Source organism: Centruroides vittatus, unplaced genomic scaffold (assembly GCF_030686945.1).
Source record: "Centruroides vittatus isolate TY-2023 unplaced genomic scaffold, ASM3068694v2 scaffold_576, whole genome shotgun sequence".
Lineage (NCBI taxonomy): Eukaryota > Metazoa > Arthropoda > Arachnida > Scorpiones > Buthidae > Centruroides > Centruroides vittatus.
In genome coordinates, this window is record NW_027122713.1 from 3,139,015 (window position 1) to 3,166,427 (window position 27,413).

Here is a 27,413-nt window from a genome sequence, read left to right on the forward strand (position 1 = left end):
CAGCAAAGTTAAACAGTTTAATTTGTTTATTTACAAGTATTTGTAAGATGTTTAATAAAACTAAATTATTTTTAATTAGCGTTGTGTCTCCTACCGTACGATAAGACTAGCTCATATTTTTGTCGAGGGAAGTAGTGGCTTATGTAAATTCGAAAGCAGCTCGGAAAATTAATTTTTAGAAAATTTACAAACGTATTACGCTGTTGATGGTAGAAGATCATACTTTTAACCACAAACACGAAGTTTAAGCCGATCGTCTACCCGCCATTCTAGACGTAGCAAACGCCATTATCGACCGTATAGAATTGCCATATGGCGGCGCTCGACATCAGACGTTCACGTTTTGGGCTGAATACGTGCGCTACCACCCCTCTACTCTTCGGCTGCAAAAGATTCCATTTCTACTAACGGAGTCTTCTATAGCAAACCAATTACGGGTTCTGCCGGGAGGTGATGGACGAGGCCAGACATCGGACGGATCATCCCCGAAAAATCCCTGGGAAATTTTGACCCGCCCGGATCGATCCCTGGTCCCCAGAGTGGATAGGCTGCTACCCTGATCTTTCGGCCTTTTGACCGTGTTCTAACATACGTTTGCCTACGGATAATACGCATCACGGCCTTGTGTTTAAATTTGTGTATATGACCTGGAAGTTAATACATTGTTTACGTAAGTTATTTATTCTGGGTCTAGAAATACTTTCGTGTAGCTACCAAATGCAAATTTTCTTTAGGAAGAGAATAATGATATATAGTAGATAATTTCGGTTTATAAAGATGAATAAATTGGCATTCTTTGTCACGGTATGCCAAAAACAGCTCCTAGGGGCGCCCTTATAACATTATTTATATTGTTAATTTAAATAATAGCTATTATACTGAATATTATACTGTAAAATTATTTTTATTTGTAATTTAGTATGCCTGCATCGGGCCTTTCGAGTTGTTTTTCTATAAATTAGTAAAAATTACAACTGCGATTACAATATTGATTAAAAACCTGTAATGGAGAGGTTGCGGCCGAAGTCATCATCTCTAAAACGTTAACGTCGAACGTTAAGCGCCGCCATCTTGTAAGCCTGTAAGTTTGACAACGGCGTTTAGAACGTCAAGCATGTTCCAAATGCCATTGTCAAACTTACAGGCTTACAAGATGGCGGCGCTTAACGTTCGACGTTAACGTTTTAGAGATGATGACTTCGGCCGCAACCTCTCTAATAAAATCAATATTTTTACTATTGTCTTATATGCAGTGGCGATAGTCAGAGAGTTCGCACAGGTTCGGCCGAAGCCGTTGTTAAAATTTTCAGTTTTCCGAACCTTGTTAAACACACGAAACATTTCTCAGTGGTTTTGTTTTTTTTAAAAAAAAACAAAAAAATATACGTATTATACTCTGTAATACTACTAAACTAGAGCCTTATACCCCATTCGCACCGAGCATTTCAATCTAGATTGTGAGCAAGGTCGGGGACTATGTCTTGGTGCGATCTCTCTCGACCGTTTCAATGTCGACCGAAACGAGGTTTAATCGCGATCGATTCAAGAGAGTTCTTGAAACTAGATCCAGTCATAAGAGATCCCACAATCTCACGCGCGCGAGATAATACAAGATGGCTGTGGAATACGTGTCGGGCTATGGACAGCGAAATAAAAAGGATATTGTATTTCGACAGATGTTGACATCTGTCTATTATCGGCAGTGCTATTTGGGGTAAAAAATTTCTCTGCCTAAAAAAAGGGGGGTCGACAGCACTAATATGCTATTGTTACCTGGTCTTCGCCCAGGGTCCCTTACGTTCTAAATACGCCACTTATTATTAGATAAATACAATACCTTTTTCTTGCGATATATTTCTAGCCAAAACTTCCATTTCGTTTATCGGTGATTGTCAGGGGAAAATTTTCTGCTAGCGAACCCTTTGTTAACTATTTCGAATATCACCACTGCTTATATACATATGGGACTGACTCATCAGTGCCCGAGTGGATAAAACCACTGATTGTTGGTCGTGGGTTCGCGCCTCGCCAACGGGCTGGCCACGTGGAGTTTGGGTTTTCACGTTTACAACACCTTAATAGGGGCTAGTTTCCTATAGAAAAAGTCCTCCTGAGAGGCATTCCTCTCGGCAGATCGCTCACGTATCGCATTGCCGTACAAAACAATGTCATATGTACTGTACGTACAGTAAAAGTATATGAAAAAAGTTGTACGTTTTATGATTAATCAGTTAATCTGTTTTTGTGCATAAAGAATATAAGCTACGTATGAATTAAAACTTACATATATATAGTGTACTACCTATAGGCAGTGCACTAGGATGATAAAGTTATCAACCTAGTACATTAAAAATAATCGAATTTGATTTTAAGAAGCGTTAGAGTAAATTTAATTAAAAATAATACTCTACATGGAATACAACAGATTATCAAACTTATTTGTTACTTTTACATACATTTTCATATTAATTCCTACAAGTATTCATCAGTATGTTTGATGATAAAAGCGGATAGAATTTATTTCACAAATAATACAGTGGTATCTCGTACCTCGATCGTTTCAGAGTTCGAACGATACTTCTACGTTCGAACTGTGCGCGCAGTAAAAGAAAATGCGCTCATTGCGTAAACTCCAACTGTAAAGTACTAATTAATTTTTAGACTGAACGACAAAATCGTTGTCGAGTGCGAAAACGATCGTTAGACTTACCGACCGTAACCTAACGAGTACTTTACGCGGGTTCGCGAGAATAAAGCCAGGCCTGGACTTTTGCGTGATCTAGAAATTATAACTACAATCGAAACTAATAAAGAACAAATCAAGTTTAATCTGAAATAGAAAAAAAATACTATGTACAAGTTAGTAAAAAACCAAAAAACAATTTATTTGTCAAAGGACAAATTCTTAGTCCCAACAAAAATATAAGATAACTTGATAACTATGGTGTATTTCTATTCCCCTTGGAATTCCGACAATTTAAAATCAACTTACTACTATGTACTGTACAATCAATCAATCAATCTTATCAACTATGACTATCCGTCACCTCAAATACTAGGAATCTTTTTATCCGAACTCTTTCTAGTCGCCAAGTACTTTTCCAATTCTATCGATCTGGAAATCACCTTCTCGAACCTCGCTTTCGATCGGTCAGAAGCTCACCTCGCTCTTGATCTGTCAGCTTAGTTGTTTTATACGCTGTGAGGTGACATTACAATTATCTTTGGGACCACCCCGTCATTTACATACTTACATGACTAACAAGAATTTTTTTCATCGTTGTCTGGTCAGCTTGTTTCCGACAATTTACTAGAGACTTTTACATCAATAATTTGTCTGATAAATAAAAGTACACTTTCGAGATGTCTCTTTAAGACTTTTAGTGAGCCTTATGTTAAGTGTCTGTGGGGTCTTCTCCCCTTTTTCCGTGTCGGAACTTCCGTTCGAACTTCCGATTTCGGGGAAAGCGCAATAGCGCGTTAGTTTTTCCTATGGCGCTACGTCTGATTCGGTAACTTGGTTTCTTCATTTTCGTTCGTTATAGAGGGTGAGTGGGGAACCTTCGCCCTAACTAAACATAAACCCCAAAATAAAATATACGTAAAGAAAACAAAAATTAGAAAATAAAAATACAGCTCGGACTCAGTTCCTTACACAACTGTTGTGCGCACGTGGTACACGTGAGGCGGACCTGGTGGCCATATTTGAGATGCCGAAGTCGACAGTGTGCGACCAGTAAATGCAATTTTCATTTTATTATAATTACTGTATTTATCGTTTGCGTTTTAATTTTATTATTTAGGGCATTTAATTGTGTTATTTTTACCATAAATTACGTGTATTTGCGTTTAAGTTTATCGAAATGGGCATTGTTTAGGGTGGGAACGGATTAATTCAATTTCCATTATTTCTAATGGGAAAAATTTGATCCGGAGTTCGAACGGCCTCGTGAAACAAATTAAATTCGAAGTACTTGGCACTACTGTAATACAATTATGTCAAAAATACTAGAAAATACCTTAAAAATGGGGTATAAGTTGTTATTAGTTATATAAATACAAAAAGGAAACTTTAACAAAGTGCTAAAATATTTTTAATATCACATGAACGATTTGGCTTTGTTTTGTCTGCTTTATGTACAGTGCATACTTATAAAAATAAAACGGAATATGTAATTATTTTGAATTGTGTATATTAATTGTATAAATATAAAATCACAAATTGAAAATAGATATTTTTAATTTCGTCGCCAGTTCGCGAACCGAACTTGCGTTTACCCCAATACGTTCAAAAACAAACTGTAATCGTTCCCCTTTTTCAGCCCCCAAAGAAGAATAATGTGGAATCCTAACATATGACAACAAAGTAAAAAAAAATTAACCGTAAACGATCATTTAATTCATAAATCTGCTAGTGACGGCGCTGTGAGCTTTTTTAGTTTTTAAACTATCCCGTGGGCACTAAGAGGGCTTTTTCTATATCCATTGGGTCTTCGGCTGGTCTAGAATGGGGATGGAACGAGAAATTATCCGGAAATTCTCGGTCGAATTCGATTCCGGATTCCCCGGAGCGATAGGACGACTCCTCGATCGTCTCGGCCGTCGGCGCTATAAGCTTACTTTACAAATTTAATCCCGCTACGGTTTTATCACTGTCGTCTTCATCATTTATAGACGTTATAATATTACTTTCAAATAAATAACGCCACATTTTTATACCGAAAGACAATTATAAAAATAAACAATAAAATGCATTCGAAAAAAAAATCGCCATTAGGTGGCGTAAACCAAACCACATCTCATTCGGCCAATGGAGTATCTGATGTAGTGACGTCACCGGCAGGTAGCGCGCGATTTGGAGGAAGTTTGGTCGCCATTTTAATGCCCATCGTCTGTTAAATCACTTTTGTTTTGTTTTGTTTATACCACGGTCAAATGAGACATCGACTGTACCCGTATTCATTCGGTAAGTACGATTTCCTTTACGTTAAACGCCATTTTTCCCATTACAAACGTCACCCATGCTTTATACTGTAAACGTCACTTCCACTCCGAAGAAAATGAAATCAAAAAATGAACGATATTTAGGTAATTGCATGCATTAAATATTGGTAAAGAATGCCAGGAAACTTTATCTGGCTTTTGTAAACAAGTTAAGGCTAAATAACGTGTGATTCTTTGTTTGGTTGTGATAACGTCGGCCAAAATGAATCTGCCCCGTCGTTTGTTCTGTCGGCAGTTTTCGCTTTTTATGCGCACTACGTTTATTTTCCAATGATGATGGTGATGATGTTTCGTGCGTTTAATTCCTCTATCGTCGTCGTCTCTACTTGGAATTATGAATAATTATATCTTCATAATCGTTAATTTCTTTAACATCTTCACAATATAATTATCGTCTTTATTACATTGCCTTTTAGTTTCCTGTCGTCTTTAGTATGTGTCTATCATCATCATCATCATCATCATCATCCCTTACTATAATCCCCTTTAGTTTCCTGTCGTTTTCAGCATGTGTCTAGCATCATCATCATTTTTTACAATTATTTTAATTTCCTTAACATCTTCACAGTATGATCCTCATCGTCCTTTACTTCAATCCCTTTCAGTTTCTTTGTTGTCATCTTTAGCATACATATATTGTCATCATTTTCTTATTACAGAAATTGAAAGTATGAGAAAGAAATGTAGTTTCTGAAAGTTAATTATTATAATCTCTTAATTTCTGTTCAAAAGTTAACTTTAAATTCTGTCTTCTATTAAATTCTATGCCTCCTAATTAAATAATGCTATGTTCTTTAAATGAAGGTGACATATCTTAAAGTGTTTTAACATTTTTATTTGTTGTGATCTTTTAAAATTATCCATTTTAATTTGGTGCAAGTTGAGTAGCGATCGTAGGACGAGAACAATATAAACTACAAAAAACTTCTTTGACTTTGATGGTCAAAACTGAGGTGAAATTTTCTAGAATAAATGTCTAAAAATTATTTTTGAGCGAGAAATTTAATTCAAGAATAAAACTTTAGTTTAATCGAAGATAAATTACACAGTATGAATCGTATTTTCTGAGATTAGACGATGCCAAAGAAGTCGGTTTAGTCGGAATTTTTATTGTTACTCTGTCCTGTCTGCATCGATAACATTTGTTTACTTTAATCAATTTTTTCTTACACTAATTTAGGTGTGATAAATGTTCTTATAATATAAACAAATTAAAAGGTTCTCCATAAATTTTCTTTTTTAAAAAGCTTTCTCTTTGCTGTTTCAATGACGGAGCAACATATAAATGTGTAGTCATCAAAACTACAAAGATATTTTTAAAATGAAAAGCGAAATATGAAACTAGCTGATTTGTCAAGTTTATCTAGAATTTGCTGCATTCATTGATTAAAAGGAAGTGAGTGGAGTGGCATGAGAATATTAAACTATCTCAGATTATGTTTTGGTCAGACCTTTGGCTGCTTAGTGAACGATTTGAGGGTGACTTGGTAATCATTTTTGCCCATTTTCAGATAAATCATATTATACTGTTATTAAGGGATTGATCTACTTTATTTTTTTTTTATGGGATGCAGATGAAATTTCTCTGAAAATGTTTGCTTAGAATGGTATTATTTTAATGATTTTCAGCAAGAATTACTGTAATTTTAGCCATAGCCGAATTTTATAATAAGCTGCATAAGAATTCTCTATATTTAAAGAAGCTTGTAGAAGTATCAAGCGTTGGCTCATCAAACAGAAATAAAATTCATTGATAACATTGCCAACAAAATCAAAATGATATGTATTATTTTCCTGGTTAAATTACCCACTTCCTGTATGATTATAATGTAAAACATTTGAGTGGTTACAGCTCTACATGAATAATGGAATTTGAGCTTTCAAAACAGCTTCAAGTTCTATAAACTTAAAACTTTTAAATATATTATCTTATAAATTAAGTACTTAGAATTAAGAAGAATTTATCGGCATATCAAAGGCATTAACTTATCATTGGGTAAATATGGCGGGCGATTATTTGTCATAGATAGATACATGGTAAGAGCATGTTATGAAATATATACTAAACTAAAAAGTACATGTTTATTAATTCTAGCAATTAGAAAAAATATATATTTCTTTCAATTTTAAAATACTAAATTTAATCTTTGATTTTTAACTGCTAGCAGAATAGGGTTTTAGATTGTTTCTTGGATCTCCATTAATCTATTAAACTCAATTAGCTTCTTTAAAATTTGATAAAAGAGGAAGTGGAAATTGAAGAAAGGAAACAAGACTTAAAATCATTAATTTATTTGGATTTAAGATTGAGAATGGATTTAGAATAAAATGAGAGGGCCTGTAACTTGCCTATCATAAAGCATCTAAGAATTTATTGTGCCCTAGTTAACAAATGAATAAACTAAAATAATCATCATCGTGGAGTTGAACTTTGTCATAAGAATATGTAGCATTTTATTTCTAATTTATTTTGCTGCTTCGCTTGTTTTTCAAAGGAGGAAAAACAGCAATTATTACTATCACTTATGCAATAACAAGTTATATTTGGATTTGATTACACATTTCTTTGACTAATTCATATATATATATATTTATTTATTTATTTTCCTGATTGTGAAGTTGGCTGTTAATTCTATTAGCATTTTATAAAGTCTAATTTCTGTTTTTTTTTTTTCTTTTTATAAATTCAGAAACATTCTTTCTTGTCATTTTAACTTGAACTTATTTTATCTTTTTAAGGATGTTTTACATTTATATCTTGAGATATTCTTAGATAAAGTAGGAATTTATTATTCTGGCCTCATTCCGATTCATTTGCCTTTTACTAAGCAAACGAATACTATTCTGGTTTGAAAACCGAATAATTCAGGATGCCAAATCTGCAGTTTTTTTACTTCGAGACCGGTAAAAATAAAAGTAAACGAAAAAATTTTGATGGATCATCATTAGTATTGGAGATTTTTATTTCACTAGATGATAAGCCATTCCGTAAAGCATTTTGTGTATCATTGTCTACAAAACAATTGACAGTGATGCTGCGTTTCTTTCTCTAGTTTATGTTCTAGAATCTATTGTGTGTCTAGAATATTAAAGGATATATTTTATATCTGTTTATATAACACAGAACATCCCAACTTAAGTGACAAAAACATCAAAGTCCTCTCTTATCATTGTATTATACATTTCTAACAGTATATAAAGCACGTTTTCTGAAAAGAAAAGTTTTATAACCACGAATTTCGAGTGTATCGTGAATGCTTGTAACCTTGTCTCGCATTATTTATAAAGATTTTACGATTTATCGTCTCGTAAAACGTCACGATGTAATAAAAACGATGCTAGGAGTTCTTTTCAAGGAGCCACGCGACCATTCTAGTCTCGAAAAGTTCGAGTCGGGTGCGAGATACGAGAACTTTTCTCTCTGGAAAACGGAAGCTTCTGCCACTTCAGGACGAGTGTTGTATCTTAACAGCTGAAAGATTCTACCCCCCTCTTTTCAGAGTTTCCACTTCCGTTTTCCGAGATTCCATCTGCCTGGAGTTCTTTTGTTTAACCGGATGTTCAACTCGATGTACGCGTAATGCGGGTAGAATATATGTTTCCATTAATGCAACTATTCTTTATATAATGGTTTTTTTCCCCCAACGTTAAAAAAAAATATATGAGATTGTTTCCATCACGCAGGCTGGAAGCACGTGTTCAGTCAGGCCTTGTACTACAGACCCTTGTTCGTAAGTAAAATTACGATCGCGTTTTGTTTTTCTTTGTTTCTTCGCTTTTGTTATGAAACTATCCGTCCTTTCTGTTTTATTACCAGAGTTTCTTGGAATTTTTATTAATTAAAAGTGATTTAATCTACTCTAGTAGTTACGATTATTTCATTTATAAACCCGCAGAAGAGGGCGGCGGAAATATAAATCCGTTTTTCCTCTTCTGTGGGTTTATTTTTAGTTTTTGTAGTTTCTTTCGTAGTACTCCACCATGAATGAGTGGCAGACTCAACTATGAATGGAACTGGTGGTCTGCCATTGTGTCGCTTCAGGGCTTTGCCGATAACTTACTTTCCGTAGCAATTTCGACTGTTTAAGATCAGTTTTATTATTAAATTCGATCGGAATTTTATCCGATTCGTCAGTATGCTCCTGCAGATTAATATTTTTCTGCTATTTCCGTTTATCTATTTTATTAATACAGTAGTAATATTTCCACCCGCGATGGTCCACCGGCTTCACTCGCTGTTGTCTATCATCTTTAGTGGCTTATTTCATTCGTATATTTCCTATACGAGTAGATTCGGTTGGAGGGGAAATTTTCTGTGTCGTCCAGTTTTAATTTTTCCCACCTCGAATTAATCATTCCCGTTTATTTTCTGGCGTAGACTGTCATTTTTACTTTGTCATTGTCTCGGGTCGTGGGTTACGCTATATTTTATCATTAGAGTGAAAATCGGGGTGGCCAGCTGCCTATCTGTCTAGCAAAGGGTGCCTCTTTAGTTGGCGCGTGTCGCTTCCATTGTCGATGCATCTGGTGCCCGAGAGGGGGGATAAACATCTGTACCATTTGTGTAGGCGTCTCAGCTGGCCAGCTTCTTCCTCTGACCGTGCTGAGTTTTTCTTTATATTTTTCACCTGATCGAATCTATTAGTCTCCGGCGTTTTTAAAGGCTTCGCTTTTCATTTCAGCTCGAATGGATCATTAACTTCTGGCGATTCCCCAGCATGGGAAGGAACAAGAAGCACATTAATAAAGGAAAGTGGACGAAGGAAGAGGTAAAAAAAAAAAAATGGCATGGAATTACGGGTTGTGTTAGAGTGCTTGTTCGAATTTTGAGAGTGGTTTTTTCCCATGTCTATCAGGACGAAAAATTGAAGAAGCTGGTTAACATTCACGGTTCGGACAACTGGTCACGCGTGGCTCAGCATTTTTCGGACAGGACCAGCGTGCAGTGTCTTCAGAGATGGCAGAAAGTGATCAACCCCTGCCTCATCAAAGGACCTTGGACTAAAGACGTGAGTACGATTCTTTTTTGTTATCGGAAAAAAAAGGAAATGCGAGGAAACGGGGTCATACGTGAACTATCCAAAAATGATCGCAGGTGTAATTAACTCTAACGAGAGTTTTCTACCCGACTAAAGGTAACAGGTGGTAGGAAGCAGTCCACTGACCTGTGTCTCCTACGTATTATTCTAAAGAGGAATTGCGGTTGAGATTGTAGCTTCCCCCTCCTACGCCTTAGGGTAGTCGGAGTTAAAAAAAAAAAATATATATATATATATATGTATGTAAGGGGGACGTTTACACAGATTTATCGGTGGAACACGTGACACGGAGCCGACTTTTCTCGGGATCGATCAAAGTTCCATCGTGACGTAACTCAATAGATACGGCATCTGCCAGTTAATCACCGCGTCTGGTTTCGACTACAAACGGGTTTATGTACACACGAAGGAGGTTTTTATCGGCATTGTTCACGTTTTCAAGGTCGTGTGCGATGGATTTCTAACCTGACGTAGGCGGTGTATTCTTGTACGAGGGTTTTAGTCGACGCCCTGTTTTTCAAACGTGCTGTTTCTTTTATTATTATTATTTTTTTATTCCTTAAACGAACGTTAATTGTTTCGTAACTTGTTAACGGCTACGACGTTTATATATAGAAAATTATGAAATAATATAAAGTTAAACTTCGTTGATTTTTCTTCTGCTTAACGAATTTTTGTCGCTTGGATAAGATTTTTTTAAGGCAAAAAAAATTAATGATTTTTCGAAAATATACTTCAATTTGATAAAATTTTTGTATCAAAAGATCAATGTAGACGCCCTATTTTTCGTATTTTTCTCAATAGATGGAGTTATGATACAAAAATGATATATTAAAATCAGTACGTCTTTGGATTAATTAAAGCACCATGAAAAGCTTAATTTTTGAATTGACAATTCAAAAATTAGTCATTTGTCTTTAGAGTTTGGTCGTTGGTCAGATGTATAATTGGCCCGCTGATGTGGTGCCTGCAATAATTTGGATCATTTAAGAAAATATTTGATGTGTGTAAAAATTTTATGGTTTACATAAGTATGGATGGTAGGATTGAATGTTCTGGTTGATTAATAACATTGGTCCTTGTCCTTGTAACTTTATTATTGGTTAATACTTTTATGAATCTTGCTGTGTATTCAGAATCTCCAGTGGTTGTAAAAATACCAGAATTTATGAAAGATTTACTAATTTTGTTTGTCGTCATCTATGTGTTTATGTACTATGAGTTCACTGACTCCGCAGAAAATCAAAGCAAATTATGGAAATTCTACATAAAATATGAGAGTCGACGCCGATCTGTCAGACGTTTTTCGAACTTGCTCTGTGGGATCCTCTGTGCCAGAGGTGACCGAACGTGCTTGGCAAACTTACAAAAACTATTTTGCATGTGTAACTAGTATATACCAAGTTTTAAAAGGAATTTATGTGGCCACGATGTGAAATTATAAAGAATGTCATGGGAAACTACGATGGCATGGTAAAGATGAGGAAGAGTTGTATGCAGCTCGGAAGCTTTGGTTTGGCTGCTGCGGCTCTAAGCATTCGAATTGAATGGGATGATTGAAATATTCATTTGATTGTTCCAAGCCAGTCTTTTATTTGGATTTTGTTTAAACATTCAAGCAAATGTTTCCTTTGTTCTTGTTCAATTCGAACAGGTAGACAATCTGATTATATGATGGAATCCCCAAAAATATTTTATTCATTCATAAATGTCGACTTCTCTACTTCATATAGCATTTCTGTAATTTTCTTTTATTTAATACTAAGTATGCAGACAACACGATTAAAGTTACATATAAATGAAGATTACAATTATTTAAAGCTGTAGATAAATTTTATTACATGAAAGACTAGTTTGTTCTGATTTCAATATTTAACCTCTGACAGAATATTATATGATGTAACAATAATAAAAACTGATAAAGCAGTTGCAAAATCTATATATTACTATAATTGTAAAATTATATAATACTGCCAAACTTTGCTTGAAGATGTTATAATTTTACAATGGGAATTGAAAGATGCATCAATTGAAGTGACTGTGAAACTTATACATGTTAAATATTCAATTTATGGTAGCTGAATAAAGTCTTACAGACAGAAATTATAAATGTTTCAGCCATTTAAGGAAATCGTTTTCATTTTACCAAGAAATATTTTAAAAATTTGCATAACAATTCTTTCAGTACATTAAAACTTTTTTCTTCTCAAATCTGTACTTGAAAGGCTTAAATTTTGTTATGTTTATGAATCAAAAACTTTCTGATTTAAATATAAAGTAATTAAGTTTAATCGAAATTTTAAGTATTGGAAATTTCTTTTCCATTCCAGTTGCCTTTAATCTGTTCTCAAACCTCTTAAAAATAATATTTATTTATTTCTCCATTATTACAGACAATTAAGTTTAAATATTCAATAAACTGTTATTAGTTTTAATTAACTGTTAGATCACACTTACCCACAATTAAAATCTTAGTTTTGGAGTGTTTAATTAATGATTCATTCAGTTTGTCGTCTATTAATTAGATTGAAAATTACAGATACTAATTTACTTCTTAATGAAATAAATGTTTTAATTTAATTATGTAATATTAACAATTTTAAATGCAGTTTAGAAGAGTACAGAATATTCTCTAATTATAAATCTAAATTAGATAAGTACAGGGGGAGTGGAAAGTAACTATGCATTGAGAAATTTGCTATAATTTCTATATTTTTAATGCAAAGATGAAAATTATTAGACATGTACCTTATTAAATGGAAATATGGATCCCTTAAAATTTAATGTAGGCACTGGTTCCATCTACCTGCTACACTTTTTTCTTGGATGGTGATGTGGATGGAGGCCCATCTGCAAGTGAACCCATGGTCGTTAGCTTTGAATGACAATTTTTGATAGTTTCTGGACTAATTATGGCACGACATCCCTTCACCATATACCACCGTCTTTGTACGGCTCATAGTGGGCAGTAATCCATGCTCATTCCCAAATAGACAGGCAGTCGGCCATCTTTTTTCCACTGTGTGTGCTGCTTCTCTCGGTTACCATCTGCATCATCAATGTGGGAATTATAAAATTCCATTGACTGATATACATGCGTGCACAAATTTTATTATGAAGGCATTATTATTACAGAAGTTATAGTGATTTCTCAATGCCTGGTTACTTTTCACCTACCCTGCAGATTAAATGCTATTATAAATTGCTAGCATTGAAACTACAGTTTTCAAATTATAACTGTAAATTATGTTTTACTAGACTATATTTTGGCACAAAATAATATAAAAGATTCATTTTCTCTGCAGAGAACTGCATTTTTATTATGAGATATATTAAAATATTGTTTCAACTGTTTTAATTACATCTGTTTCCTGTCTAGGAAAGAAAGCATTCATAGAAATGACTAATTTACAGGAAAAAGTATTAATGAAAGACATATAAACTATAATGATGCTAATTTTGTTGGGGAGAGATAAACCTTAAATCCGTTTCCGGTTTATATTTTTGAAAAAATGTGAAAAATAAACTAGTTTATCTTATCCAATTTTTTTTGAGCATCTTTGAAATTGGGTTGCTTTTTTGTTTTTTAATTTTCAGAAATAATTAAAGTACTTTCTGTTTCTAATCTGAAGAAATTTGGCAAAAGAAATGTTAGTGGTATTCATGGCATGTGGCCTGATGAGTAATTGCCATGATGTCACTTTTGCCGGCATAATATAGAATCTGTGGCTGTTAATTATTATAATGATGGAAAATCATTTCAGTTGAACATTCTATACCAACATTTATCTGGAACTTAATTCAAAAATATTCAAATAGCATCACGCATGTTGAAAGTTGCATTAATTATTGTCACAGTCGTTATCTATAGGCTGGGTAAATTTAAATATATTAAGTCAATACGTTCTAGTATAAAGGCGTAATGCGAGTTCCATAATGATGACAGATAGCACTTTAATTATTTTTATGCTTTCAATCACAATTAATCATTCATAGTTGATTGTGATAGCTACTCATCAGCGATATATCACAAATTCTCTAATTGAATATTTTAAGTGTACATTTTCTGGAGACTTTGTTTCATTGGCTGTGCAAAATTCTTTGCTTGTGAATGTAGATTTAATTAGAATGTAGAAATTTATTGAGTTAGATCTTATCTGTATTAAACACAAAACAATTAAATCGATGAGAAAATTTTTAAAATTGTTTGAAATATTATTGTCATAATATTCATGAGCATTCACAGAAACTTTTTTAGGGGGGGCAAAGCTTATTGGTGTAATTTATCTAATCTTTTAAGTTTTTTTTTTCACAAGTTGGCTATAGAATATGGTATTGCATTGATACAAAAAGACAGACAAAGCATCCAGTGATCAAGTGTGTAAGGTTATTTATCTCACTCTTATGATTATATTTGTGGAATTTTTTGCTCAATTCCAGGGGGCAAGTGTCCCAGTTTCCCCCTTTATGGATGATGATATTCACAATTTAATGAGAACAAAAAAAGTTTTTTATACCGACCTTTTGAAGATAACAAAAGTGATGGCAATAGACAAAAGTAGTAACGCTTCATTGGATTCTCTTAGAATACATTTAAAGTAGAGAATGAATAGAAATTTATTAATAAACATGGTCAATTAATTTTGTGTTAATAATGGTTGGAATATAGAATGTCGAACTTATGGTATGGTTAACTTCAGTTGTGAGAATAGAATTCATTATGCAAACTAACAAAGCGAATATTTATAAAGGATTCTTTTTGTACAACTCTGCTTAATGATAAATAGTTACATCCAGAAATATTTGTTATAACTGATTTTTTTATATATTTAAATAATGATAAAATGTAGCTAGTTTCATACAAATTCATTTACTCCATTTCAGTTTGTGTGTATAATTAATTTCAAAGGCTTTATTTTACATTTTTAGAGAGATCTTTGTATTATATCAGGCTGTTGGAGTCTCAATAAGCAGTTTTCCCTCATAGTTAGGAATTTTAGAATCTCAAGTTTATTTTTGTACATCATTATATTTGTATAAAGGATGTTTGGATTAGTTTTGTTTTTGTATTTCAAACTTAATGAAAAAAATATTTTACTATTGGTAAAATTTCAATTTTCAACAATTAGAATATATCTAATGTTTAATTTTTAGGAAGACGAAAAGGTTATTGAACTCGTAAAAAAGTTTGGTGCAAAGAAATGGACGCTCATTGCAAAGTACTTGAAAGGAAGAATTGGAAAACAGTGTAGAGAGAGGTTTGTAAATTGTGTGTAGGATTATGTAAAAAATTAAAATTTTAAAATGATAATTTTTAAAAAATTGTTCTCGTAGATGGCACAATCATCTAAATCCCGACATCAAGAAGACAGCCTGGACAACCGAAGAAGAAAGAATCATATGCAAAGCTCATAAAGAATTGGGAAATCAATGGGCCAAAATAGCCAAACTCTTACCTGGAAGGTAAGTTTAAAATACATTATAGTATATACCTTTTTGTTGAATAATTATGCAAAAAGAATATTGAATAAATGGAACAAAATGAATAACAAAATTATAGAAAATTATAGAAAACAAAAACGAAATGGAAGATATTTTAAATCAAGATAGTGTAGTATACAAGTTAGAATGTGCATGTGAATGCTTGAAAATATACATAGGAGAAATAAAGAAAAAATTACAAACAAGACTGAAAGAACAAGTACAATATATTAAACACAATAATGAGAATTATGTAACAGCTAAACTTCGTATTTCTGAAGAATGTGAAATTAATGCAAATCAAGTAAAAATACTGAGGAAAGATGAAAATTAAAAAAAAAATTAATAGACAAAATCAAAAAAGTAAAAATAAGTGTATTAATGAAAATGATGGAATGACACTGCATGAGATGTGGTTACCTGTTTTGAACACCTGATGATGCACGACAATGAATAGATATTTACGTGTCAGCGAAACTAGATGAAGGATACAGATTATGAATTAAAATTTTATTGTCAAATACCAAGTTTTTTTCTATTTTCCGATTTGTAAGATATTAAAATAAGTAAAAACCTAAAGTTATTAAATAGTAAAAATTAAAATTTTCTTCCTTTTAACAAATATATTAACATGTTGTTACGTAAATTTCTAACTTTCATTTTATCTTAATTGTAGGGGCAAGATAATTGTGTAAAATATACTATATATTAGTAAAAGTATTTTGATTTGTAAAACAAAGTTTAAACAAGTTTATGTTTTAACAGAATTATAACCAACTGAGGAAGGGTATATGGCCTGAAATGTACCTGTTGGTTTAATAAAATCTCAGTGAACTTTCCAATTGAAAACTGTGATAAGTCCTTAAAATTTATAGCAAATTACATACAGCAGTTCAAAAGATTTAATACATTGTCATTTTATGAATTTATTTTTAAATAAACTATAATGCTAAAAATAAAAAAAAAAAATTTTGTAATATTTCTTACATAATAGAACAGACAATGCCATCAAAAATCATTGGAATTCCACACTGAAGAAGAGAGCAGAATCTGGGAAACTCGAAGAAAACATCAAAAAGAGGACGTCCGGTCGAGGCTCATCAAAGTATTCTGTCGTAAGTTTAAAGTTTTAGTAAATTACTTTTCCAACTTATTTATTCACATATATCATTATATTGTACTTCACTGATTTCTCAAATTCTGTATTATTTTCTACATCAGTTTTACTCTTGTGTAAAGTGATGTGCTACAAACTTTCTTAGATTGTGATTACGTGCAATAGAGACAATTGCATACAATTTTTCATTATAATCACATGATTGTATGTGTAAGGAGGGAATTTTCTGCCCATAAATCAATTTTGGATTCTAAGAAAAAAACCGAATATCTGTAATTGTTTAAAATCCAATTATCAAATTTGATATTTAACAATATGTCTTGCTCTCAATATATTTTTTAATATATAAAGAAATATTACAAAGGTTTTTTAGTGCAGTTTTAAATGCAAAATATTTTAACAAACTCTGAATATATACATGACACAAGAAACAAATTGTTACATATAAAATTAATATTAGTGACATTAATACATCCATTACTATACTGATATTTTTTTAAATGTCATTTGTTCTTAGAATAAATGTAGACTCAGATGGCCAAGCAGTTAGGGTGGCAACCTACCACTTTGGGAGACCCAGAATTGAATCCTAGACGGGTAGAAAAATCCTAGAAAACTTCTCTAGGATGGTTTGTCTGGATACATTGGGCCCTGTTGTGGATCTGGTTGAACCTATATATGGACTTGTCAAGGCATAGCAACCAAAACAAAACTAAAATTAAATAAGTGTGTCAGTGTCAGTGTCTGTATTCAGGAATTTCCTAACAATGTGGCATGTATTCAATATAGTGGCCTTCTGTAGTGTGATGTATGTATTTCTATTCAATTGTAATGTGCCCAGGCTTTTGTGCAGTGTGTGTGGTATGACACCTGTAGAGGAGAGAACAACAGGTACAATAAGCACTTTATCCATCCTCCACAGATGCCTTATTTTCTGGACAAGTACTGTATACTTGCTAATTTTTTCGGTTTGTGTGTTTTGTATATTATGAGTGTTTGGAATGGATGTGTCCATAATGTATGTGATTTTATTGTGTTTGTCAATGAGTGTGATGTCTGGTCTGTTGTGGTAAATTGTTTTATCTGTGATTATGGCTCTGTCGTAGTACATTTTGTGCGTGTTGTTTTCCAATACTGTCTGCGGAATGTATTTGTAGCATGGTTCATGGATGTCTACTAATTTGTGTTTCTTTGCAAGCTCTTGGTGTATAATATTTGCTACTTGATTATGTCTGTGTAAATAATCTGCCTGTGCCAAGAGCTTGCAACCAGAAGTCATGTGTTGTATAGTTTCTGGTATATTATTGTTAAATTTTTTCAATTCCCATGGACACTAAAAGGGCTTTATTTATTTATTATTATTATTATTATTATTATTATTATTATAAATATAGCCCTTTTGAAAAAAATTAACAATAATATACCAGAAACTATACAACACATGACTTCTGGTTGCAAGCTCTTGGCACAGGCAGATTATTTACACAGACATAATCAAGTAGCAAATATAATACACCAAGAGCTTGCAAAGAAACACAAATTAGTAGACATCCATACTAAAAGGGCTTTATTTATTATTATTGTTTTTATTTTTTAAATAATTATTATTATTATTATTATTATTTAAATAATAATAATAATAATAAAGCCCTTTTAGTGTCCATGGGAATTGAAAAAAATTTTAAGTAAACCCTCCCAATTATGATCAAAGGCGACCAAAAATTTTCAAAAATATCGTACACTACTTTGAATCTTATATTTATGTACTGCAGCATTTACATTTGAAAATATTTTCATTTATTAAGGTTGCCTCAAAGTTCATAGAAGGGCATGGTGCATTGACCACTGTTGGTGCAATAAAGATGAGGCAGCATGTCGATGAATCAAGAAGAACAAAACAAATGACTAACACACTACTTTCAAAATTAATTGTAACTGATTTTTGATAACTAAGTTCAAATAAACAGTAATCATATTTGTTAGTCTTATTTAAAAATTACTACATTCCCATTCACATTAGTTCATATATGGGAGAGTCTATTATAGAATTTTCCAAATGAAATGACATGTCAGAAGAGAAGAAATTTGAAAAACTAATCAGAATTTTAATTTTATATTTTTTGAAAATGTATTAATATTTAAACTTGCTGTAGCTCATTAAAATTTAACATTGTTATTCTTTTGATTAGAATAAACAACAAAATGAACATCTGTCTGCAGTCATTAAAACTGAAGATAACAATTCTTTCTACGAAGAAGGTAAGTCTGGTTTTATAATTAAACAACTCGAATCCAAAAGTATCAGTTAGAATTATTTACTTAACAATTAATTATTGGGCATTCGTGCAAAATTTAATAATGTTAATTTATTTTCTTTTCTTTGACAAAATGGCTGTATTAAATATTTAAAATTGAAATTTGCAATCATCTAAAATATTCTTATTAATTAATGTCTCAAGAAAAGACAAAAAATTGTACAAAATTAACAGATATGAGAATCGTGTGACATTTTCTTCTGCCTGTCTAATTTCCTTATACAATTAGATGGGCAGAAGACTGAGAAGATTAAAGTGTCGCTCCAGAGGACCCAGGATATAAAATCCATGTGAGCAACTTGCCAGGAATTTTTTGCAGACGATTGTGTTTCCGGATATGTCAGCATCCAGTCGTTCCCGTAAAAATGGCTGTCTTGGTAATCATGGGGCAGAGTTTTAAAAAAACAAAATTAGGAAATAAATTATCAGTGCAAGAAATTTTAATTGATTGGTTTTCTCGTAAATAAATGAAATAGTCACAGAAAATAAACTTTATGTTTGTTGTAAGTTTCGAGAGACTAAATATAATTCTTACAATGAAGGATGTAATTCAGTGAATATAATAATACTAGCAGGTAGGCCCAGCGTTGCTCAGGCAAAAGTAATGATAGCAAAGATTAAGATTATTACGTTATAGTCAACCTTACCCATTTTCACAGAATGCAAGAATTGGGTCTCCCTGTTTCCAGACTAATTAGAGAATTTTTAGATGGATCTAAAAGTATGGTCGATTTCCTGCAAAAACGAAAAAAAAAATGCATCTGCGTCTTGCACGTTGCTTTCTCTTAACACTTCCATTGTTGCTGGAAGTGTTAAGCCTTAATCCTGTCCCTCTCCCCCGTGGAAAGGAATTTCAAAAAATCCCTTAGTGTGCATTCTCGTGATGTGCCCTAACTGTGCACCAAATTTCAACTTTCAACTCCTAACCGTTTGGGCTCTGCGCTTATCATCATCATCATCATCAACTCGTCTTGATTATATATATAGATATGGTAGAGCGTCGTTTATCCGAATCAATTGGGGACTGGGGTTGTTTGGATTAGTGATTTGTTCGGATAACCGATTATATACGAAAAAATATATAAACCTGTCCAATGTTCAAATTTTTCTCCGTTGCATGTCGCTTCGTGTTGAATTTTTGTCAATTTTAAGCCTAATGAAAATTTTTATAATAATAATTGAGGCTATTGTATCGTTAAAAATTATTTCTTTATTTTGTACAAACAAAATAAATATATTGAAGAATATAAAAACATGAAAATTATACTTTAGAAATAAATCTAGTATCAAAAACGTTCGATTCAGCACGACAGAACCACAGTTTGACTAAAAATCGTTTGGATAACCGGCGATTCGGATTACCAGGGTTCGGATACACGATGCTCTACTGTAATATAAAAATAACGACTTGCAGTACAAATCAGAAGTTCACATATCGTTAATCTGGTCCTCTCTCTCTTAAGATTTCCATGTCTGGTCTCAACTTTTATCTATCTAACTCTGTTCTCGAGATTAAGGAAGGACAGTGGGAATTTATAAGTTTACAATTTTATCAAATTGCAGCCCAATAAGTATCCTCCAGTAACCAAGTGGATAAAATCACCAAACACTGGTAGTCACTTGTGAAGAAAGCCCAGAAAACTCCACGTAGCCATGTCCAACAGACATGGCCATGTGGAGTTTTCTGGGTTTTCTTCATGTTAGTAACACTTAAATTGGGGCCAGCTTTACATAAAAGTCTTTCTGGGATGCATCCTTCTTGACAGGTTGCTTGGGTGTTGCATTGCCATGCCATAACCAAATGACAAACCAATTTTAATACCTTTTCTATAAACATGATATTTACAAGGACATACTTAATTACCAGGAAACCTGGACATCCCACCCCTCTCTTGATTTCACCTTCCCTTATTAAACTCATAAACCCATTGCCCCGAACTTCTTTCACTGATACTGCTTAAAGATGTTCTAATGTTCAGCCATTTTAATGTATGTGGAACAAGGCACACCAATTGAAAATACAAGATAGTGTATTTTCAATTGGTGTCTTCTTGACCAACCATTTCATACCATCCAAGTATGGTGATAAACATAACAATGGTAGGCTAAAATAACCAAACTCTTTATATGGTTTTTGTTTTAGTGCTTGATTTTACATAACTACAAAGGTTATCTTACATAAGAGATTGGTCACTTGGTGTGATAAATCCTTACGTAAGATAACCTTTGTATTTCTATTATGTAAATCAAATACAGTGGAACCTCACTTAACGAGCATAATTCATTCCAGAGTCTTACTCGTAATGTGAAACATTCATTAAGCGAAACAATTTTTCCCATGGAAATTAATGTAAAATACGATAATGCGTTCCACGCCGAAAAATATACTCAAATATTTTATGTATAATGTTTATTCAAAGAAAATTATACAATAAACATTGTTAAGGATTGTTAATCATCATCATTTTTTCTAGCACGGAATGAACCAACCTGAAATACGAATTTGATTTGCAGAAAACAAAACAAAAAAAATCACAGATATGTTTGATAAACACACCAAATGATATGTCAAATTCTTGGGCCATGTAAAGGCTATAATTAAATATTAGAAATTAATTAATTTGACTAGAAGTAGGCAGTTATGCTGCCATCTCGTATTAAATTTAATGACAATTCCAAATTAAATTTTAGAAATGTTTTAATTCAGACATTTCTAAAATTTAATTTGGAATTGGTCATTAGATTTAATAAGAGATGGCAGCATAACTGCCTACTTCTAGTCAAATTAATTAATTTCTAATATTTAATTATAGCCTTTACATGGCCCAAGAATTTGGCATATCGTTTGGTGCATTTATTATATAACAGACTACGGTTGTTGATATTTATATGTAATATGTGTTGGAAAAAGTTCAGAAAAATGTGTGATCACAAGCGACACTAAGACACTAGCTGAACGAGTGCTAGATGGAGCATGCACACAATCCGGGACTTCCCCTCTCCTAGCCACTCGTTATGCAAAAATTCGCTTGTTAAGCGAGTTATTTTTTCACAATTTATTTTGCTCATTATGCGAGGTGCTCATTAAGCAAGGTTCCACTGTACTATAATATAAGGGTTAGAACTATGAAATAATCTAATAATCTTAATGTTTGTACTTATTGCAATGCTGGACTTACCTGCTATCTCATTATAAAATAATCTACTTTAATTAAAAGAAATATAATATACGTACAATCGTACAAATAATATACAGTAAGACCCCGCTGAATGCTGATTCAGTATAATGCAGTTTGCTTGATGCCTAAAAAATGCTCAAAATTTACGCTGATTCAAATTAACACTGTATTTCATTGATTTGTATATAATATGATTATTCCCAAATACAAACCAATCAATCAGCAAAAGGTGGCAATTCGTCATAGTGCTGTACTTCCCTTAAATCTGTATATGTTTTGTTCAATTTTGGGAAAAATATAACATAATGGATGCCATAGGAAATATCGACTTTGCTTGGCAAGAATTAACTGATAAATGCGTGAACGGGATGTGGAAGAAATTATGGCTGGAGGTATTCAAGAAATCTCATTGAGAAGAGCCTATCATTATCGTTAGGTTGACAAAATTGTCAACTTAATTGATACAGGAGATGTAGACAAGCAGGATATTGGGGAGTTACTGCAGATTTTTGGTAAGAACCTTACCAACGATGACTTCAAGAACTGGTAGAACAAGGAATTTGTATAGAACTGGAAAATAGAGATTCTGAAGATGAAGAACCCAAAAAATTTCTCTACAGTTTTCTTACTAAAAGTTTGGTAATGATAACCAAAATCATTGATCAAATTGTAGCGAATGATCCAGATTTTGAAAGGAGTGCCAAAGCAAAACGAGGCATTTTGGATGCGATCTTCTGCTCCTGACATTTGCTTAAGGAAAGAAAAAGAAAGCAACCAGTGAAACTACATGACTTCATCACAGAAAACAAGAATTTCAGAAGAGCCAGGACCTTCATCACAAAAAATTATCTTTACAATTCTGTGCACATATGTTTTTGTGTTATTTAACATATATCATTATGCAAAAATTTATATAAAAATAACTTAAAATTATAGTAAAATTGCTTTTTTTTTTTTGCTTGTGTGTTCCCCTATCCCTATTTACTCTGTTAAAATGGTCTCGTTTAACACTTTGTAATCTAGGAACGCATCCCCCGTGTTAAACGGGATCTTACTGTATTGTATACTGTATGATAAATTAAATATACAGTAAGACCCCACTTAACGCGGGGGATGTGTTCCTAGATGACAGAGCGCTAAACGAAACAGCGTTAAACGGGGTTATCTTAACATGTAAATAAGGGGGATACGTGAAACAGAACAGAGAATAGGAAAATTTATCAGTTTTTTTGTTTTATTTTGTAACATTTATTGTTAAATACTTTTTTATTACATTAATTATAGACTTATTTATTGCTAATATCGATATTTATTCATAAAACATTCATGAAAATAAAAAAAAAGTTTGAATAAAGACGTTATGTTTGTGATGAGGAAGGTTCTTCCTCATTTGACATCTTTTGGTTTTTTGTGAAGAAGTCATCTAACGTCGTTTGCTGTTTCCTGTTTCGTTCAGCAAGCAATTGTCGATAGCAAGACATCGCATCCATGACACTTCATCTTGCCTTTGAACTTCTATCAAAATTGAAATCATTTTGTATAAACTGATCCATTATTTCCGTTATACTGGCTAAACTTTTTTTAGAAAATCCGTTGAAAGTTCCTTTTGTTCCTCATCTTCAGAAACGCTAATTTTGTCATCTTCATGCACCTGTTCTACTAATTCTTTAAGATCGTCGTTAGAAAAACTTTTTCCAGTTGTAACTTGCAATAATTCTTCAATATCCTGCTCATTTATATTATCCAACTCTGTTTCATTAGCTAGCTTGACAATTTCGTCGACATTAACAATGGATTCTCTTGTGTCAACATCCTTGCTTAGCTTCGGCCATACTTTCTTCCATACTCCTTTCAAAACATTTCTCGGTCACCTCATTCCAGGAAAGATTGATGTTGTCTACAGCATCCATGATATTCTAGTTTTTCCAAAAATCTCTAATGGATTGTTTATCTGCTCCATCTGTTTTATCAATCAGTTGTCAGAATGTCCGCCATAGATAATAAGCTTTAAAATTTGATATTATGCCTTGATCCCAACACTGCGTGTGATCTTGGGTAATTCCAATACTACCGCGTAATACCGAAACAGCGTTAAGTGGGGTCTTACTGTAATTCTATTACAACATAACAAGATATAACAAAACATATATTATCCTTTTTTTATTAATGTGCATTTTGGCATCAGCTACATCTTGGGATACATTTTGTAATAAAATTTTCGAATGGAATTTAATTTTGAAAAGTAAAATGTAAAAATACTTTTCTGTAATTCTGTTTTATATCAATAAACAAAGTTTTTATTTCAGTGATAACGTCCGATCTTCCTCCAGTAGAGTTTCGGTATATTAACCATCCCATGTCTGTCGAAAACTCCGAACCATTCACTTACAGTTATCAGAGCGGGCAGCTGACCGAAAACTTGCAGTACAACTATGAAGAGCCAAGATCTGTCGAGACAAATCCTTTAAATTTTCTGTGAGTACTGATTCTGCATCATGATACGGAATGCTTAATATTTAGATTTTATGACAATATCATAAAAGCTTCATATAGTAGAAATTGATAATATTAAAGTATATTTTTCTGGAAAGCAATTCATAATTTTAGGTAAATGGTATTAACTATACTTTATGACAAGTCTTACTCACAACAATAAATATGAGTATAAATTCAGATACTAACAAGGGGACCTCAGGAGGTTGTCGTCACCGATTTCAACAAAATTTTGGGGACGTGCAGTATTTACTCATACTGAAACTCTACCAAAGCCGCAGGACCTGCTATACTCGAGGAATCACGATTAGAGGTTTCCTATAACTATTAATACCTACACAAAAGTGCCGTTTACACATTCTATGCAAGATTCAAACCTGCATAGTAATGGTCTTTGCACAATGCCTTAATTAATCATACCATGCCATAAATGTGTAAATGTTGCTTCTATGTAGGTATTAATAGTTTTAGAAAAACTTTGTGATTTTCTTGAGAATGCCCGAATAGCGGGTCCTGCGGCTTTAGTAAAGTTTTTAAGTACGTGTAAATACTGCACACCACCAAAATTTTGTCGAAATCAGTGATGACAACTTTCTGGGTTCCCCTTGTAAGTGCTTAACCTTCACAGTAATAAGAGTATTGATTAGTTTATATATTGTGCACATAAAACTTTGAAGATTCTATAATATCACACATATATAAGTGTGCGCATGCAGATATGTGCTTAGAATATACTTGTATTTAAGAATCTCAAAGTGGCAATTGTGGTTTTTGGTTTATAGCTGAAATAGCTTACAAGATGTGTGTCTACACTCAGTGGTCATATTTTCCGGATGTGGCCACATTTTTAAAATAGTGACCAATGAAATTCTACTAATAACAATTAATATTGTTGCATTATGTTCTCAATAATTACTGTTGATTTAGTTTATGAAAATGTTAAATCTGCATTTAATTCTTAAATTTTAACAATATCTTAATCAGAGACATCGACATAGAGGAGCTGGATGTGTCGAGTCCGAGCATGGATGCCTTTCCCAGCATGGATTCGTTCGGAGACCTGAGTGTCCTGGATCTAGTGAATGGCACCGAAGTCACTCCCTCTGTTACCCCCATCAAATTCCACGAATTTTCGCAGAAGAAACAATCCGTCGGTACGAGATCTTTTTTCAAATTATGAGACAAAAATAATCTAAACGTTTTATTGCAATGCTACCTAATTTACTAGGGTTTAATTTGTACTAACATTAACGTTCTTCATTCATTTTTAACACTAGTGTAGTATATAATAAAGCAACAAACACAAAATTGGCATTGTAGCCAAAAATTACGTTGCACATAAGTTGGCAAAATGTCAAGCAAATGAGGCATGATAGCAGGTCATCCATGCAAATGTAATGCGCTATATATATGTATGGTGAAATCATTTCTGACAAACAACTGTCTGTTAGGACCTCTAATGGCGAGGAAGTGTTCTTGATACATCGGTAGCTTATGGGGCATTGCAACAGAGGGCCAATCGTTTGTGTTTTTGTCACATGTATTCATGCCTGTTTTTCTTTAATTTTGGATACAAGTGTAAATTTTAAATAGGCAGAATTAAACTTTCATATAAACAATTTATTCCTAAATGGCTACATTCTTTGCTATGAATTTCTATTGCTTTGCTTGGAAAATATCTTATTCTATTATTCTATCCTTTGTAGAATTTGGTTTGCAAATGAATGCTCCATATCTTGTAGTTTTGCCCAGAAAAATTTTGTTGCAAATTAATCAATTTTTGGGGTTTTTAATTTCTCATTTCGAATAACGATTGCTTGAGACTTTAGCTAAATTAGTAAGAGAAATCTTGAAAATTGGAAAGTCAAGATCATGTTTTAATCTTCAGACTTTCTTGAACTTTTTAAATTTGCATTATACAGTCAAACCTGTTTTTATGTGGTCTTTTTTTGTGCGATTTTTTATTTGTGCGGTATAGTCGGCAACTAGTCTCATGCGTTTTGTCATATCTCACGTTGACTTATTATAGCTAAATAAACTTATTATAGCAATATTATTTCATGAATATGCGAAAAATGAAATAATTTATTTTTTAAGTCAACAAAACACCACCTGGACAAAAATATGTAAAACAGACGATAGGCAAGACGATGCAGTCAAGTGCTGACATCTGTTGTCAATAAATTCTATTTCGTACGGTTTTGAGTTATTTTCTATGTGAGACTTTTTTTATGCGGTCCCTATTGTCCACATAAAAAAATATTTTTTTAATTGTGTTGCGAAAATATTTTTTATAGCCACTCGTGAAGTTTTGTGTGATTTTTTTTTTTTTTCTGTGTTTTTTTTTATGCGGTCCCTATCCACCGCATAAAAACAGGTTTGACTGTATATGGATATATTAAAAATTTATTTTGTTCATCATAACAAGCTTTTTTCGGATAATATAAAATTTGGGGGGGAATGAAAGAGATATATTGTGAAACTGATTTTTATTGTTTTTTTCATGTGAAGATTCAGAAATAGTAGTATCATTCATACCTTGTGCATTTAATCTGATGTCTCCACCTGTACAAAAATCATTCATCTTAAGGGATGTTAATATATGCAAATTTTCATCTTTTATATAGTAAACATCTTAGTGTTCAAAATGGCTTGTGAATCTGTTAGATCCATGGACGTGGACCCCAAATCACCTAGAAACAAATAAATCTTGTAAAAAGTTAGAAACATAAATTTACAATATGATTGTTATATCATCTTAAGAAGAGTTTTTAAAGTGACACCA

General features: G+C 32.7%; 1 protein-coding gene across 3 annotated transcripts in view; it reads left to right on the forward strand.

Annotated features, from left to right (window-relative positions):
- The first annotated feature begins 4,816 nt into the window (after positions 1 to 4,816).
- Positions 4,817 to 27,413, forward strand: part of LOC136989475 (myb-related protein A-like) — a 32,481-nt gene continuing 9,884 nt past the window's right edge. For 2 of the 3 annotated variants that reach the window (XM_067287630.1, XM_067287632.1), the window contains exons 1-9: positions 4,817 to 4,966; positions 9,687 to 9,773; positions 9,861 to 10,013; positions 15,198 to 15,301; positions 15,378 to 15,506; positions 16,519 to 16,639; positions 18,831 to 18,900; positions 24,442 to 24,610; positions 25,613 to 25,782. In XM_067287630.1, coding sequence (XP_067143731.1) covers positions 9,723 to 9,773; positions 9,861 to 10,013; positions 15,198 to 15,301; positions 15,378 to 15,506; positions 16,519 to 16,639; positions 18,831 to 18,900; positions 24,442 to 24,610; positions 25,613 to 25,782 — 967 coding nt within the window. In that variant the 5' untranslated portion in view covers positions 4,817 to 4,966; positions 9,687 to 9,722. Of the gene's footprint in view, positions 4,967 to 8,392; positions 8,736 to 9,686; positions 9,774 to 9,860; positions 10,014 to 15,197; positions 15,302 to 15,377; positions 15,507 to 16,518; positions 16,640 to 18,830; positions 18,901 to 24,441; positions 24,611 to 25,612; positions 25,783 to 27,413 lie in introns of those variants that run through there. The other variant, XM_067287631.1, reaches the window with a different exon arrangement.